This window comes from Nothoprocta perdicaria, unplaced genomic scaffold, assembly GCF_003342845.1.
Source record: "Nothoprocta perdicaria isolate Ctin4 unplaced genomic scaffold, notPer1 scaffold_3, whole genome shotgun sequence".
Taxonomy (NCBI): Eukaryota; Metazoa; Chordata; class Aves; order Tinamiformes; family Tinamidae; genus Nothoprocta; species Nothoprocta perdicaria.
The window spans coordinates 4,215,037-4,233,277 of NW_020455532.1; the positions used below are offsets into that span (position 1 = coordinate 4,215,037).

The 18,241-nt window shown below is 42.1% G+C and overlaps 1 protein-coding gene across 1 annotated transcript; it reads right to left on the reverse strand.

The window, feature by feature from the left end:
- Positions 1-1,790: 1,790 nt before the first annotated feature.
- On the reverse strand, positions 1,791-15,849 carry NPEPL1 (aminopeptidase like 1). The gene is made up of 12 exons (XM_026042097.1): positions 15,665-15,849; positions 14,460-14,645; positions 13,113-13,283; positions 11,038-11,127; positions 10,230-10,311; positions 9,915-10,057; positions 9,278-9,355; positions 5,799-5,899; positions 5,203-5,326; positions 3,920-4,096; positions 3,456-3,566; positions 1,791-2,653 (listed from the first exon to the last, which is right to left on the reverse strand). Exons 1-12 carry the CDS (start codon positions 15,812-15,814, stop codon positions 2,495-2,497), a joined length of 1,572 nt encoding a protein of 523 aa, XP_025897882.1. The 5' UTR covers positions 15,815-15,849; the 3' UTR covers positions 1,791-2,494.
- Between the last annotated feature and the right edge of the window lie 2,392 nt (positions 15,850-18,241).

The following is an 18,241-nucleotide window of genomic DNA, read 5'->3' on the forward strand; positions in this document are numbered from 1 at the left end:
CCACCTTCTTCCAGAACATAACCCTAGAACTACAGCAGCTGCCCCCAACTCATCCTCAAGCCAAACTACTGCCTGGGGGGCCTGCTGAAGTGCCCTGTCCCAGCTGCTCTAGGAAGGCCTGCAAGAACATGCAGCTCATACCCTCAGTGACAAGGTCAGGCCTCCTGGTCTGTGATTTTTGGCAGCATATAGGTAAAAAGACAAACAACTACCACCAATGTCACACCCTCCTGGTTTTATTTTCGGTTTACTTTACCTTGCTTAAGCAAACTTAAGCAGTTACTCGGGCTTTGATTTGCTCAGCATTTATCCTTTTCAGTCCTTCTGTTGCCTTTCAAGTCCTTGATACCAGATTTCTTYCCTACACTGGTGAGGTGCCTTAAAATGCTTTCCAATTCCTGCACGTCACTTTGAGAAACATAAAAATAGAGAAATATGGTAATCGGCTATTTTGCTTTGACCCGCACTCACTGCATTCAGTGCAATGCCAATGGCAACTCACTGGCCCACAAATCTGCAAATTAGTCTTTGTGCAGAAATCTGCCTAATTGTAGCAAAACACAGCAAACTTCAAAATTAGAATGGAGATTTAAGTCTTGATTTTACAGAAAAAATCAGAATATTTTACTACTAATTTCAGCGAGACAGAATCAGTAATGAAAGGAACTGCTCAACTCTTCACTCAGCAGAGGTACCACACAGTCCTGTTTTGAGTGCCCAGAACACCAGGGAGGTGGGATTTCTGTTTCAGAGACGAATGACTCTTTTGGAGGAAAAGGGAAAATTAGTAATAAAATATTGTCCTTGTTTCCTCGGTGCTGCTGGACTCTATACTGTCATTAGTAAGTTTATTAGAAATGTATTCACTGCTATTTCCCATTCCGCACTGTTTGAAGAGCTTCCCACATGGATGGCATTTTGAAAGGCTGCACTGCTATCATCCTGGTGAGGAACTCTTTTCTGAACTCATTTTTATACAGATCTCCAGAAACTATGATCAAGGGAAGCAGGGAATCAAAACCACACCAAAAGAGCAAATAGTAGAAATAATGAAATTCTTTTTAAAAAGTTGCATTCTGAGAACCAGATACAGCCACAAAATCCAAGTGAAATAAGTCTCTTCTTCTTTCCACATGTTACGCTTTCCACAAGGTCTTTAATCAAAAAGACTGATGTTTAAACCAGACGTGTACCTCATTATTGGAACTCCAGCTAAACCCTAGCACCAATTCTCTCCAGAGATAACCTTGCATACAAGGAAAAGTGTAATTTATTACAATTCAGTTTGACTTTATCTGCAGAGCAGCCAGCAGTGCGTGCTGGGTGGGATTTTTCAGCATCAACATTCTGGTTGGGCCAAGAAACATTTCCAGAGGCTGATGCTTCAATCCATAGGGCAGGGACCAGCACTGATTAAAACCCGGTTGCTCCATTCCCACCTCTGCTGCTGGCAATACATAAACCAGGACAAGTCATTTCCCGTGGGTGTCCAAGCCAAACTATTACTTGTAAAGGCCTTGTGACTGTCTTATATACAAAATATGATGCATCCCATTCCTTATTCCTGTTGCATCAATCAAATTAAGTGAATCAGCACAAGTTCTTCAGCACTGCATCAAGCCATTCAGTGCAAGCTGTTGGTCTGTTTTCAAATGTATGAGTGCTGGGAAGATGAATTTGAACAGAGCAGTGAAGTCGCRCATGAAACTCTGGAGCACTCGGTGTACTCAGAAATGTAAATAACACTACGAGACGTCACAGGGGATACGTAAGCTGCTTTAATAATAATAAATTTATTATTAAGTGGCAAGAAGCCACTCTGTTTTGTAAACCGATTTTACTGAATCACAGTCCCCCTAGCTTCTCCTTTAGCATGAATTATTCTGTAATTTGCATGTGGAAGATTTACATAGAGACATATTCTGGCCCACTCTTGTTGATTTTACTGGTCAGCAAAACATTAAACATGCAGAAACAGCACCTTATTAAAACTAAACGCGTTTCTCATTTGCTCTTTTGCTGCTAAGCTAAATTGTCACCCAATAAGCCAAACCTACAGTGGTTTTCTTCCTCATCCTGTGTTCCAAGATGTAGTGGGGCCTGCAGAAACGTCTGATAAAACCTCACATAAAATAAGTAATTCAGAACGCTGTGTAAGCGAGAGCTGCAGTTGCTTCTTCAGGCTAGAGAGAGCGTCTCATGCATTAAATGCACTTAGTTTCGTGAGGTGCTCCAAGGAGGATCTGCCATCCCCAATACAGTTAGTAGAGCCTGGAGTCTGCACCACTGGTATTTTCAGCCACTGTGTGCACCAATAATTTAAAAACAAAACAAAACAAGAAATCAGGCTGTTTTTATCAGAAACAAGTAGTAAATCTTATTATGATATTAAAAAAAAATGGCAATTTCTGATGTGTGACTTTTCATTGTTGGAGGATGAATCAGTGCAAAGTGAGGTAACACGTGCACCCCGTCACCCCGGGACGGGCGCACGTCAGACCAGGCGGCGCCTTTTAGAATCCCTCTCCATATCTTCCGGGGGAGAGTCTCCATTGCATCCTAGTGGGGACACCATGTTCAGCAGAGGGTCTTCAGATGCCCCTCCAAACAGGGAAAGCAACAAGGCCACGCCATAACCAGTAGCTCGTTCACCCTGGGGGGAAAATAATTCAAGAAAAAAATAGAAATGTGAAGTGGTTTTACTATAACACAGGCTAGTTTGCTCAGGGTCCCTGGCAAGTCTCCCCAGCTTGTGGTTCTGTACCCATTTTCCTGGAATCTAACCAGGAATCTGTCCTGGTGAAATTAAACCAGCACATCAGTCAATTCACAGAAGAATAGAGTTCACAATTACTTGAGGTTGGATTTGTGTTGAAGTATTTGGGGCCAAGAATGCTCCATCCAACATTAGCATGGACTTGAAATGTGAGCTAAGAAATTAGGTTAAAAAAAAAAAAAATATATATATATATACACACACACATACACACATATGTGTGTGTGTGTGTTTGTGCATGTACATATACACTCATACAAAACATTTTATGCAAATGGGAAACACTAGAACAAACAAATAATATTCTCTGCTGTCAGGCAGCAGGCAGAAAAGTTTGGTCAATCACCTTAAAGACTATCCAGGGAAAAACTGACTTACTTTCCATGAACAGCAAACAACTGAGTTAAGAAACACATGCTGTTGAAGGTCAAGAGTTAAAGCTTCCACTTAAAGTGATTTTAGAATATTTTTAAAAACAAAATGAAATATATGGCCAGAGAAAGCTACCAGAGCAAAGGAATTCAATTTCCCAAATAGAGATCAAGAGTCAATGCTCTACAAAACCCTCTTCCTCTAACTCTCTCCTTGCATTTAAGGGGATGGAATTCAGGGTCTCTGCAGTTTTACTCGCTAGGGCAGCAGGCCAGGTAAATTGTCAGAGACGCAGGGACACACTCACCGCATGAACAGGGGCTGCAATGTCTATATGGACCCAAACTCCAGGCCAGTCAAAGCCAATGTGAGAAGCAATGAAGAGTCCAGCACAGGAGCTTGGAGTATTGTCTCGGTCCTGTAGAAACAAAATACAGTTTTCTTGCAAGAAAACAAAACGTGTTTTATTTTTGCCTGTGAGGAAGGCACTGTGCAGAGCTCATTCAAAGCTCAATGGATGGCCCCAAAGCCGAGGCCAGCAGACCAAACAGACTGACCCTAAGTATCAATACAGAGGCATTTTGTCTGTAAAATACCTAAGTAAATAATGSTGTTCAAAATCCTTATATGGCCAATTTTTAACAATTATTGCTCACTGAAAGAGCTTTCATGCAACCATCAACAGGTCAGTGCATTATCCAGGACATGCAAAGGAGCATGAATTGGAACACATCTCTATGTAATGAAGAAAGGATTTACAGGAAAACTTACTGCCACAGAATTCTTCATATCAGCTACAGCAGAGGTAAATTCACTGAAGTGGAGCTCAGGGCAATATACAAGAGGATGGACCAGGTCTCCACAGTTCCTACCAGCTTTAACACAAGCCTTTTCCCACTCTTCGTTGTTGGTTAGGACAGCAGCATGATACTTTCCTGTAGCAATTCCCTAGTGAAAGACRAGACACGGTCAGGATGCATTCACCTTGATTATGCCAGACTCTCTACTCCCTTCTCTGCATTAACAGTTACTTGCCATCTAAGATGACTACTAAGAAAAAGTCTCAAAGCTATTTCACGTTTCATATATACATTTTTTTGCAGTTACTGAGTAAGCAAACCATATGGCTTAATTATTCTGAGGAATAAAATCAAATCAGTAACAAAATACAAATAAAATAGCTATCACACACCTTATATTCCATCAGCATTAACATTAACAAAACCTCCCAATGTAACTTCTTGCATGGTTGCTTCCTTCCAGAATGGTTGCTTCCTTCCAGATTTACCAAACTAGAGGCCCTCAGTGCCTCAGTTTTCCAGTAGGATAAGGAGGGGAAAATCTAACAGGACAGTATCTCTACCAATGCAGGCAAGGATTCGTGCTAAGGAACCTTTCACTAACTGCACTATCCTTAAAATGCAGTAGCACAACCACGGCCCTCTCTTATCTGACCTTACGGTAAGGTAAGCTTAGTAGTATTTTACTCCATCATATCAATCTCTTGTTCCAAGGACAGAAGTCAAGTTGAAGTTTCCAATGTTCACATTTAAATCATACCCTTACTTTCACCATTAAGAATGGCTACCATTTCCCCATTTATTAATTCCAGTTTGGGGATGTTACTAAGTACAGAAATGTACTCATAGCAAATTGAGATTAGCATTTAAATACAAGTAGAAGTTCTGCTAATTGTAAGGCTGCTAAATTGCAAATACTACATCACTTACATCATCTGCTAGCATCTTCTAAAAGTACCACTTTTTCCTTAAGTATGCATGAAGTATAAGTTACACAGAAACCCTTCTAATTTGTAGAAAATGTTGATGGCAYGTGTCCTCTTCTCTAAATGCTCAGCACACACAAAACATTACAGTTTTCTAGAATTACTATTGGCAACTCTTTTTCTTATATAAATTTCTGAAGCCATCACCAAGTACCAATTTATGATACCCACTAYCCCTCAACAACCAGTTGGACTGAGGTAGAGATGCCAATGAGGCACAGACATGAACGTGATGTCTCCCTGTCCTTGAGCTGCTTTGTACCAGTACCTGAGCTCCAGTAAGGGTGGCCATATCGAGAATGATATCAGCTCCAAGATCTTTACATGCATAAGCTACTCCATCAGCCAGGATCAGCCTGCCTTCTGCATCAGTGTTATTGATTTCCACAGTTCTAGAAAGAACACAGTGCATTTTACATCTGCAATACTGGACAGGAAAGCAGTCTTAAATTTAATGGGCTTTTTAACTTGATTCTGAAGTCTGTATTCCGGCATAATCCCTGCTTGCAAGCATGCAGGCACAGCAAGCCCCAGCACATGTTTTTACAGACGATACTGTCCTCATGGTAAGGTCAGGTACCTTAGCAGTACCCCAGCAGGTACTGCTGGGGGCTGTACACTGCCCAGCATGGCAGGCTGGGATCTTATAACCTACTGCCATACACATAAGTATCATACTCTGTTTAATACTGTATGAAATACTTAAAACAATGCTATCCTGTTCCTGGGACTGAGACAACACAGCCTGGAGATGGACACACAGCTTTGGTTGTATGTGAACATGGTACACGCTTGAGAACGYTTTAAGGAAACTCTACCTCAGGATATTATGTATATCATGTTTAAAGGGGTAAACAATCTTACTTTCCAGAGTAAAGGACATGAATATCATCAGGTCTTGTCGCACGCGGCCCAACTGCATTCTCGGCCAAACAAAAAACAGCATGAAGGTTGTCTTTAAAACCCTGTAGCAACGATAGGGTAGAAAAGGGTTTCAATTCAAAGCATCAAGTTAACTTACTGAGAMTGAAACCAGTAAAGGAAATACAAYTTGACACAAATGACACTAATTACATGGGGAATCTGTKAGAAATGTKTCATTGTTTGAAGACAAGTCYAAGACCTACAGAATGGGGATGAGAAGAATTTATCTAATACCCATTTCAGAGTCCTCACTGGAAAAAATGGGAACCTACAAGCATGGCAGGGATCTAGAAAGTCTTTGACAACTGAGCAAGTCACCACACGATCCTCCCTTGGTGGTAAAGCCTCTGCACTGAAGTCTCTCACATGCAGTGCGCAGATGCAGCAGGAGGGCAGCTCTGTTTGGTCACTGTGATTCTCGGCGAAGAACAATTTTGGCTCACCGAAACCAAACCCTGCACTGCTGCAGTACAGTAGCCCTGTGTGAAAACCAACRGAACCCAACTCCAGAGATGTACCAAGCCAGATGAATGAAGCGGCACAACTCTAACCCAGGCTCACAACAGAAGTTACAAACGCCAGGGCCAAACCTTGAAACCCCTTCATCTTCTGCAGCCATAAGGGAAAGATCCAAATAGTACATGCTCTCACCATGACAATTACAAAGATTTGTGACAGTATACTACATGGCCAGTCAGCATGTCTGGAATTACTTCCCAATCCCTATATTTTCCACTGCTTTTATTTAGTCTCCAATAACAACAAAGATACAATTTGGGGCCATTTGAGAAACTGAGCTCCTCCCTATCATTTCTACATTATTGGGGGAAAGCCTACAGTAATAACAGAAAAGAACGGGGAGGAAAACGCTACCATGCAGCCATTTAGGAACCGTATGCTTTCTCTGTAAAAACAACCCCAGAGGAACTAATTCCACCCCTGAGAATTCAGCTGGAAGGCRGCTCTGATCATGGCAGTCCTGGCACTGCTGCAGGTCTTGGAGCACCTCCCGGCCGCCGGACACAGCTCGCTGCACCACAGAACGCAACCTGCAGACCACAGCTCGGATACAGGCTGGCACTATCTACCCTCTCCTCTTTCCATATGGAAACAAAAATCACCGCAGTTAAGATAAATTTTTTTTTAAGTATATATCACTCCTGCAGGGAGGCACACAGCATTTTTGAAACCTTTTTTTCTTCTTAACCTCCTCTCTCTTTCTTCTGCCAGATTCCATTCTGTTTACTCTGGTTTAAAATTAAGTGCTTATATGGTTATGGGTGATATTAAAATATGATTTTGTTTGTACAGAGACTATATTGTATGAAGGGATTCTACGAAGAGACGGCAGCATTTACGACAGAAAGGCAGAATTTCTCTTCAACTGGGATAGCTAGCCTTAAAAACATCAAATTCTTAGGAAAACCAAGGTCAGTTTTACTAGGAATCTCTTGACAGAAGTCCACAGCTAAGAAAAATGGACACGCTGAATAAACTTATGTCCTGAAGTCCAAAGAGCAAACGCATCAGTCACAGACTTTCAGATTAATGGGCARCATCTGGAAGCTATAAAGTAATTTTGCAGTTTCTCATCCAGTCAGGGGCAAACAGCACTGCAGATGAGATAACATCCCATCCAGGACCTACTGCTTTGCCAAGATGGTCTGTGCAGAAAAATCCAACTCCATTSACAATCTTACCATATTTTAACAAATTTTCCTCTTCTAAATGTGACATGTTAATCTACATATCCAAAAAATAAAAAATATCAGAGTAAAACCAATCTGGATATCTGCTACCAGTGTCACCTGCCTTCTCATTTTTATGGAATCCCATTCCTTATGTAGCTGTTTAAAAGCAGCATTCCCTATGTTGACACGCAGGAGACAAGGATTCAATGATTCAAAAACTTAATTGAATGTTTTTCTCTTCTCACTTTTGTTGGAAAGCTCATAATGGACGCAATGCATCCTTCTAGGAAAAAAATCACTGCTTAGCTTTTTTTTTTTTTCCTTCTCTCCAAAGTCTCATTAAATCATGTTGAAAAATTGTAGAACAGCATGAAGGCAGAAGATTTTTTTCTGAAGATGATTAATTGCCTCTCATCCTCTTCCCACTGAGCTTCCTGTTCAACACAAGTTTCAACTTCAGTCTTGTGACAAAGCATAGCTAAGCTAAACTCCTTCCAGCTTTATATTACTTTAAAAAGAATTTTAAAAAGTCTTGAAACAGTAACAAGGATAAATTCTTTCCACTATCCAACTGAACAAATTTTCTACAGGGAGTTCTTTAGCAGGTCTTTTTACATGAAGTTTTAAAATAAAGCAGTGAGATCACTCTTTTGTTTCTACATATGAGGGTGCAGATTTCATTTAGGTGTAAGAATTTTTGTAGGCTCCGTTTGTCTAAACATATTACTGAGTTTTGTCATGGTTCCAGTAGTTGTATAGGAAATAACAGATCACCTACCATTCATGCCTACTGCAACTACTAATAAAACTTTGGTCAGTGAAGATAACTACATACAGGCACACTTCTGAAGCAAGCAAAAAGAGTAAACCACATATGTGGCTTTCCCAAACTTCCCCAAAGCACTGGAGAAGTTTTACCTTTAGTCCCTGTCAAGCATGTGATTGAACTTTCTGAAGGAGCGAGTTCGGAAGAATTTGTCCAAGATGCTCCTCACAAATCTGTTTTCAATTGTAAATCTCTGCAGATAACTATGAAGTTTGCAATCCTTCCACATCGATGTGCTGCACAGAGCTAAACTGTTGAGAAATGGGTATTTGGCAGTGAGCCTCCTCTGGATGAAGCTTCCATCAGACCTATGCATTAATCTGCAGCAGTAAATGTTCTTTGAACTTTGGATACTCCTTGGAGGCAATAGCTGCTCTGTCAGCAAGACTTAGTGACTGGATTTGTGGAGAGGGCAGAATTTTATTGGCAGTAGCCATGCATTTCCCCAGTTCCTATCATTAAATATGCAATTCTTGTTAAATCTTCATATTTCAATGCTTGGTTTCTTCTCAAGTCCTCTACTAATTTCTGAGCACAGAGGCAAACCTACAAGCAGTTTCTGATTAAAGTAAAAGTGCAACTTCCCCATTAAAYAATATTGAACTGGCACAGGATTCAGGATATGGGTAGACTTAGTAAATCTGATTCAAGGAACTTGAATTAACCCCCCAAACTCGAGAAATTCTTTAAAAAAAATACAACTCAAATTTCTCACATTTCCCAAGATTCCACAGATTTTAAATATTTTCCTAAAATAGCAAAACGACCCAAGATCACTAAAGGCAGTGACAGGTCAGAATTTCAGGATTAGACTGGCCTCAAAATCTGGGAATACATCCAAAAGTCAGATTGCTCCTTGGCAATACTGGGCTACGTGGTATCAATTAACATATTTTACTTACTTGCTTTACAGTGGCTTTGAAGGCACCCAGAATAGCAGCTGCTCCACCACAGTCTCGTTTCATGCCAGGCATAGTAGTCTGTTTAAACACAGAATCATACACAGATATTTTTTAATTTCTGCTTCAAAGGAGAGATTCACAGCTCTGCTTCCTAAAATAAGTATTTCTGATGCATCTGTAACTCTAGTCTTGACAATGCTCAGTCATAAAGAATACACAGAATACATGTGCATCTGCTTTCCTGTGGATCTTGCCTTAGAGTTGGAAAACAGTAAATCTCTGCTGCTAATTTATAAGGAAAGAAAAGGAAAAAGGTTGATGATTAGATTTGCATTGAGATCAACTCAAATGGGATTTGGACCTGTCTCAAAAATTAGAAATCAAAGATCTCTGTTTTACCTTTCTACTAACAGTATGCAATATATAAAGAGTAAAATACTAGGTAGTTATTAACTGCTCTGTAAAGTATTCATAGAACTCAATTTTGTCTTTTCGCTCTGATAGCTTATGTCTACACAAGTGAGGCCAGATCTACCTCAAATAAAAATGTTTTTGTTTCTACAGGCATTGAATCAATTATTTCCATCAGGAAACATGAGTGCAGACAAAGACAACAGAAGGACAAGTCTTCGTGTACCTTTCCCTTAATGCTGAGGCCTCCAGTGTCATACACGATTCCTTTGCCCACCCATGCAATGGTCTGTGTAGCACCATCTGGAGTGTGGCTGAGAACTGCCAGGGCAGGAGGATGCAGGGCTGCCTTGCCAACTCCATAGATACCTGGAAAACAGAATTAAACCACCCATGGGAAAGGTTTACATCTCTGTGAATCATCTTGAGATTCTGCAGGCAACAAAACTGTCTCAAAKAAGCATAAATAAACCATGACAATTCAGATGGTGTAATATTCCAAAGAACTGCTGGGAAAGGTTGAATTTTTAACAAGATATACCTCCAAATCCTCTCTCTTTCAGCTCCTCATCCCGAATAATGGTTGGAGTAATCCCAAGATCCTTGGCAACTTTTTTGATTTCCTTCATCATTAAGAGAAAAAAGACAGCCAGTCAATGATCAGAAAGACRYGTTTGTGTCTTCCCACAGTCAAGAGAGATGTATCCACATATRGGTTTTGTACAATTTTGCACACAGAAACATTCATTAATTTGGACCTAACACTGTTTTTCCAATGCCTTAATTCCTCTGAAACCTCCTTTACTTACATTACATAAAATGCAAATCTGATGTTTAAGCTCTCCTAATACAGAAATCTTCAGAGGCAAAGGTCAGCTGCACTTTCTATCACACCATGACGAAACAGAACATTTTCAGCCTCAGCAGCTTTTGAGATCTTTATAATAACCCATTTGCAAACATGTCAGCTTCTCTCCACTAACTTCAGAAACACTCAGCACCAGGTGGCTTCTCATTTCACAGATCCATGACAACTGCACATCCTTGAAACACCCAGGATTCTGTTGCTTATGTGAAGTCCTACRGGAACCAGTGTCACGACCAAATCAAGAACTCACTTCTGATTCCTGTTCATTRCCCCAGCTTTATACTCCGCATCCTTTCAACTTATCAAAGCTCTTTGGCTGTTTAGGGCTAAGCAAGTAACTCAAGCATCCTTGGGCAGCTTTTCAGATATGCCTCCTACTGCAGACATAGACGGTTCTACTATAAGATACCAATACTGGTTCTTGATCACTGTAGTCAAGGTTACCAAAAAGCAATTCTTACTTGTCAGGTGTATTACCAACCTCCAGGAAGTTATCTGTGTTCATTTCATTGCATGGGGTGTCCACAATTCGAGCAGCCAGCCTGACTCCTTCTGTAGCACTTGCCAAGCACTAGGAAAAGAAGCAAGGACAGYTGAGAGCTGGCTTTGGTTTCAATGTTTTTTCTGGTGCCACACATTTTCAGAATGTGTGGCTCCTCTGGAATATATTAATGCCTAAATGCAACAGGTCCCAGGCCGCTCTACAATACTAAATAATAACAAGACAACTAACCATTATTTTTCACATTTGATAAACTTAAGTTCCTTGGGAATTAGAGCAGAGGAAAAAGTAACTTAATTCCTTCCCACAGGGAATTGATATTTCAAAATTAGCAGCTTTTTCTACTATCAAGGTGGGACCATGAATGCAGTGGGAGGCAAAGCAAGTTCAGGGTATTAGGACAAACTTGTAGGCTGCTTGGGCTGGAAGCCTGCAGAGACCATGTAATCTACAACATAGGAAGCAATAGAGTTTAGAAGACTCAGTACAACCGTTTACTGCCATAAAATAAAGAATCATTCATATTTGGTCAAATACACATGCAACTGTTGCTTCCTGTGGCAGGATGAACTGCTCTACACCTGGACTGAATAAAAACTGACAGAAGGAGAGGACTAAGCTAAAACAGTCTGCAGTGAGCAGGCAGGGACCATACCATTTTCAAGGAGTCTCCCAACAAAGATGACAATGGAGGCACCACAGAACAGGCTTAAATTTTAACACCTAGGAATCAACAACCTGAATAAAGAAGACCAGGTGGGAGGAACTTTGTTCAAGTCTTCCTGCAGTTGGACTACAAGGAAGAAGACCACACACGGCAGGMGGGTGAGTCAAGACGGGTTTCAAAGGAATCTGATGTGTTGGCTAGTTATTAGGGCTTATATATCTCAAGTTTGGCTTGGCCAGACTGCCCTGAGGACTCTATATTCCGTATCCCAGCAGACTCATAAACCTGGCTTGTTTTGGAATGCTGCCTGATTCCCTACAATTACTTCGGGTTTCTTTACTTCCCCTGAAGGGATAAAGACCTTCTCAAGAGCCAACTAGGTTTGGARTGATTCACTGTTAGGGCCATGGAGGTAAAAGGAGGTGTTCTAACCCAAAGGGCAAGTTTGCAGGAAACAATACAACCTACACACAGAAATAAGCTATGCCTGGGTCTGGATTCCATASTACTTGGAGAACCTGGATAATGGTAGTTTTGAGTAAGAGCCTTGTAAAACTGTGACAATCCCTGCTAGTCCTCACCATAAAATATCTTGGACAATGCAGCAGGGGCAGAATGTGGCAGCATGCCTAGGGAGAAGTTTAGCCAAAAAACTGCTACCACAGTTCTCTTGAAGGGTCTGCATTAGCTGCCCAGAGTTGGTGAATTAAGAGGCAATAACTTATTTTTCAGATATAGATACCCACTTGGCTTCTAGTCTAGTTTGTCTTAAGCCCAATTACTTGCTCTCTGTTTTAAAGCACTGAGAAATTTAGTATCAGCTGCTGTATTCATAGCACATCTCTCCTTGCTACTTTCCTGCAAACTGGGCTGGAATTAGTTCACTGTAACCAATTAACTGCATCAGTAGAGTAAGGCAAAAGTGTGGAGGCAAAGATACTGCAGAAAAATAAAACAAAACCTCATAAATCTAATGCTGCAATTCCSCAAATTTCAGATGCAGAAACACCATCTCCTGAGTTCCATCCATAGCTGAAAATTGTAATGCATGATTTTCTTTATGCTATTTGATTGTTTGTTATCTTTCACTTCCTGAAATCTAAATACTGAACTTCAGTCTTCACTGCAATAATACCATGTTCAATACTCCTACTTAGGTACACTGCAAGCTCATCAAAATCAAGGAACTCTGATCTGTGATATTTTTTTACTCTACATACAACTCCTGCTCTAAATGTGGCCTGAAAGACAAGCATTTGTGTATGCAACTATTAATAAAAAATTTATATATGTGCATACATATATATATTATATATATATAAATACACACACATAAGATTTAAGGGAACAGTAGAAACAACTCACCACACAACAAATCAAAACTTACTTTAAGTGTTGCCACTTCTATTGGTCCATTGTTCTGTCCAACCAAGAAAAATTCCACCGTTACAGTTTTCTTCTCTGTGCGTCTCGAYGCACTGGACCTATGTGTGAACAACGGGAAAGCCCTGGCTAGCGCACAAGCAGAGGCGAAAACTTCAGAGCGCTCACAGACCATCTGTAACACCAGCCAGAAGACAAACAAGTCAGGTAACTTCAGGAGTGTGGACAAATACACTTAATATTACCTATGATAATATTGAGAAGAGAAAAAAATTKGGGGAGAAGAGCTGATGTCTGGATCAAGACATACTGATACATCATGACTTAAATGGATTGAGAAATGAACAGGTTCAGTTCACTCCCCATATAGAAATGAATTATAATGCTGTACCTAACTTGTGCCTGGGACTTAACATATCCTTTAAGGGAGCTGAAGTACTTTGCAATTAACAAAATTGCAATTAACACRATTCTGCGTATATACCAAGACCAAAAGGCATGGGAAACACCAATGCATGTTCAAAACAAATTACATGGGCAGAGCAAAGATGAGAGTGTAGTTAATAGTAACGCATTTAACATGTCAAATATTTTTCTGAAGTTTACTGCTGGAATTACCAATGAAAAGCAGTTTTAGTTAAATATTTCCAAAGTTAACTCTAAGGAAAAAATGTATGTGGATTTATTGCTCTTGCAAATGACTTTTCCAAGTGAAGACTATAATTAGATTTGTTACTGACACAGRCTGTATGAGTTTTCTCTAATATCTGGAAATATGAATTACCTGGAGAAGCCACAGGAAAAAAATCATCAAATTGAATTTTTATGATTCAATTACAAATTTACCAGGCTCACAGAGCAGATGAGCAAAACTGTGCAAGATCTTATCACGCATAAGGTGCACAGTGGAACATTCGTTTGCATTAGGGTTTTAAAAACCCATCAAGAAACACAGATGAGTCCAACTGCTTTCAATGCACCCCTAAATGGGGTATGCAACAGACTGCATATTTAAGTAATCACCTAAAGCATGATATGTAGCATGTGCTAATACCATAAAACCTAGACTGAAAAAAAAGCCATTATTGTTTTCCTTTGCATGGACATTCCTGGGGGAAAACATTCCCCACGCATCCATCTTTAATTCTCTCCAACTGCTTGAGCAGGCACAAGCTATTAGCCTTAGGCTTTGCTAACGCTTCAGTGCAAAACCACTTACAAATACAACATAATTATACTGGCATAACATCCCCACCTCCAGTCTCCTTGGATACAGCTAAAATCCAGAAAAAAAATCAAGAAAATCCTTCACCAGACATTTCACCAAGAGCCTTTTTAAGCAGCCACTTACAACAATACATCTGTTGACGCCTCCTGGAAGACAGTTTCTAACGAGGCGGGTGATGAACTGAGCTGCAGATGGACTATTGTGYCGGCTGACCCGGGATGGCAAGGCGGCCACCGTGGCGTAATTCAGGTAGAGTGGGCAGCTGTCCGTGGGGTTGGGATTCAGCGTGCTCAGCGCCGACTGCCATAGCTGGGGAGAAAAGAAGATTTCAGAAACAAAGAACTCAGCAGACTTCTCTTTCCTGCTTGCTCCGACCGTATTAACTCACTCACAAGTGTAGCGTTTTGGGGTTGGAAGCAAAGACAAAAAATGATGCAGCCATTTTTAAGCGCACCTCGGCCTAGAATCAAGATGAACGATAAGTACGATGAAGCTCTTTAGTAATCAGAAATCACAACTTGCTTCCTGTCACAAGAATGGATTCGTGGGCCATAGGAATCACGTTTTTTAAACACAACGCTGGGTGCTAGGCTGCTTCTGAGCCCTTTTATGTTTAAAGGGTTTTACTAGTAATAAATAGGCGGTCCAGCYTATTRGGCTCAAATYAGTGTCTCCWTTGGGAAGTCAATCAGAAACAAAAAAAAAAAAAAAAAAAAAAAAATCTGGAATTGTCTTGGGACACTTAGAAGCCCAATACAAAACGGTGGAACACCCAGCAGCCTGAAAAGCGCCCTGTGCCCCACGAASGGCTTCAGGCCGAGCGCGAGCTCGCCAACGGGCCGGGGCGGCCGCACTGCGGGGCACGGGGCCCGGGCCGGGCCGAGGTGGCCCCGCGGGCCGGGTCGCAGGGTCCCGCTCGCCCCGGGCCCGGCCCTGCGCAGCGGCGGGGAGGCCGCGGGGCTGTGTGCCCGCCGGGCCGGCGCGGGCACCGGCTCCCCCGTTGCAGGGCCGTTGTATGACCCTGTTCAAAATGAGTAAAAAAATAAAAACACAACGCTCATGCGTGCGCTTGGAGGAGGGGTGAGCAGCGGGCCCCCCGAGCAGGCCTGCGCGGCCCCCTCCTCCCCGTGGCCCCACGGCCGCTGAGACCCCCGAGCAGCGGCCCGAGGGCTCCTGCCTCGCCGCACCACGAGGCCGCTMGGGGCCGGGCCGGGGAGAGGCGGCCCCGGGGGGAGCCGCGGCTCCCGGGGGAGGCGATGCCGGGGCGAGGGCCGCGCTCCGGGACGGGGGAAGAAGGGGGTTCCTGGCGCGGCCCGTGCCGTCCTCACCTCCTCGGTGACCCGCGGCTGCAGCTTGCCCCGCAGCTGGGCCCAGGGCAGGCGGTGCAGGTTGTGCAGCTGGCCCAGCACCAGCAGCGGGCGGCTCTGCGGGTCCGCCTCACCCGCGTTCGCCAGGAACTCCAGCTGCACGTTCGCCATCTTCTTCCCCTTCCCCTCCCGACCCGGCCCGGCCCGGCCCGGCTCGGCTCGGCTCCGCGCGGCCCGGCCCGGCTCCGCCCCGCGGCTCGGCGGCCCCCGGCGGCCGCGCCGGGCACAGCAGGCGGTGCTTCCCTCCCTCCTTCCCCTCCCGGATGCGACATGGCGGCCGCGTCGGGCCGCGGCCTCGGCGGGACTCGCTCACACAGGGCGGCCGCGGGCGCTTTGGGCTCGCGGGCCGCGGGCTCGGCCTGGCCCTGCTGCTAGGAGGGAGCAGCGGAAGAACCCCGCGCTGGTGCCCAGTGCCCACGGAGGGTCCCATGGCACCACCCCGGCCAGAAGCGCCATGGGGAACATGTAAAAATACCAACAAAAATACAGCCTACATCTCCGTTCAGTTATACTGAGCATAAAAGAGTCCAGAGGGAAAACTTGGAATATGGAATAACCCAAGTGGTAGATGGGCTCAAGGAGAAAACCGAAAGGCAGCAGGGCTCGGGGTTACCCAGCACTAACACGCACTAACAGGCAGTTTTAGCACAGGGCCACCTTTCCCAGATCTAATACCATTTAAGGAGGGATTTGCTTCATTTTGAAAGTGTAAAAAATGGGATAGACACAGAAAATACTTTTTTACTTCACAAAGTTAAATATTCAAATGTACTTCTCAAAATTATTCCAGAAAAGTGAGCTAGCCAAAACATACTCCAAGGTAAAACATGCACATTCACTAAAAGAAAACAAATGTTTTCCAAATTGCAGCTTTAGCAGTTAATTGAAATGTTTATTTAAAATATAACATGGTATTTATCCTCATCTTTTCATATTTGCCAAGGATATCCTATTAATGTTGGGTCAGTAGGGAACAAATACACATTAATCTGCAGCTATGTGGAAAGTCTAAACATCAAAAAAGGAGTGTATTTCTACTTAATGCTGGAGAAGTGAGTGCTGGTGCAAATAATGGAAATACAACTACAAAGAAAAAGAAATTAGGCTGTATTCCAGAAAAAGCTTCCTTAGTGTAAGGTCCTACTCAGTTTCTGAAGGGAAGCTATGGAAACTTTACTGCCTGATGCATTTAAAATTGGTCGGGACAAAAAGATGARTCAAAATCTGCTGCAGAGGTAAATGAAGCATCATCACAAAATGGAAACAATAACCCAATAACCAAGTTCCAACAACAACGTTTATCAGGCTCTTATTGAGCCAAAAAACACAATCTGTGTTTTGCCATCATTCAAATACATGGGCAAACAGTGTAAAAGATATGAAAAAACAATAGGAGACCGTAGTTATTTCAGGATTGAGACACAGAAAGTCTCTATCAGATGGAAATCTTGTCATTTAATTCAAATCTTGCCATTTCAGAATTATTGTCAGTATCAGGACAGTACTGTATTATCCAAAATGCAAACAAAACAATAGGAAATACTCCTCTGGCCCTTCATCCTTCTTTCATTGACTTTAATGAAAGGATCCTAATCAAGGCACTGGACTTTCTACCTATTTCCTCTGGTAGTTGCAGAGATTTCTACTAACGTGAGCCACAGTGAAAGCTGCAGAGTGGACCAACCTTCTAGAACTACCACAATTTTTAGTGCTGTATCAGTTACAAGTATTTATGGAATTAAGCCATTCAACCCTCCCCTGAAAGATGCTTACATAATTCAGAACAATTAATATTTGAAAAGCATAACTAATTCCCTGTTTCTTATGAGTTTTAAGTAATTAAATCTGGGAACTTTTTTTTTGAGAGTAAATATTTTCTTCATTAAAATTGGTTTCACAAGTCTATTACACATGCAAAAAACTTAACACGGCTGTACCAAAAAGGCTGTACTTAAGATTTAAGTAAAGACAATTGAAGTGTTTCATAAAAGCATACCCTAAATGAAGGCAAATTAGGAAGCACAATCAAAATTTACAGAAAATATAATCTTGCCTTTTACTCCTCAGTTTCTAAAACTGGAATGAATTCTCCACAATAGGGTTTCTAATATTGTTGCTTTCAAATATTACCGTATTTATTTAAAAAAAGGTCACATCAATGAGAAGTAGCAGCTTATTTTTTCATGCTTATGTGCATTTTAATAGAAATATTTTGTACAAGCCAATAGATCCAGCAAATCAGAGGTGGTGAAGAAAGCCCTGGATTCCCAGCAGACAGTCTAGCGAAGGGCTGGCTCCAACACCAGAGCAGKAACCAGCTACTGCTCAAAGTCTTTTCTTTGTTGTGGCCTTTTTGGTGGCTTTCACAGCCYAATGCCACTGATGGTATCTCAAATTATTTTAACACCCCAGGTGGATAGAGATGCTTTTACAAAGCACTGCATKAGTGTTTATGGTTTAGCTGCCAATAACTATTTACATGCAGTTGTAACAAATTTTGGGCATCTGAAATTTGGAAACCTAGGAATTCTTTTTTTT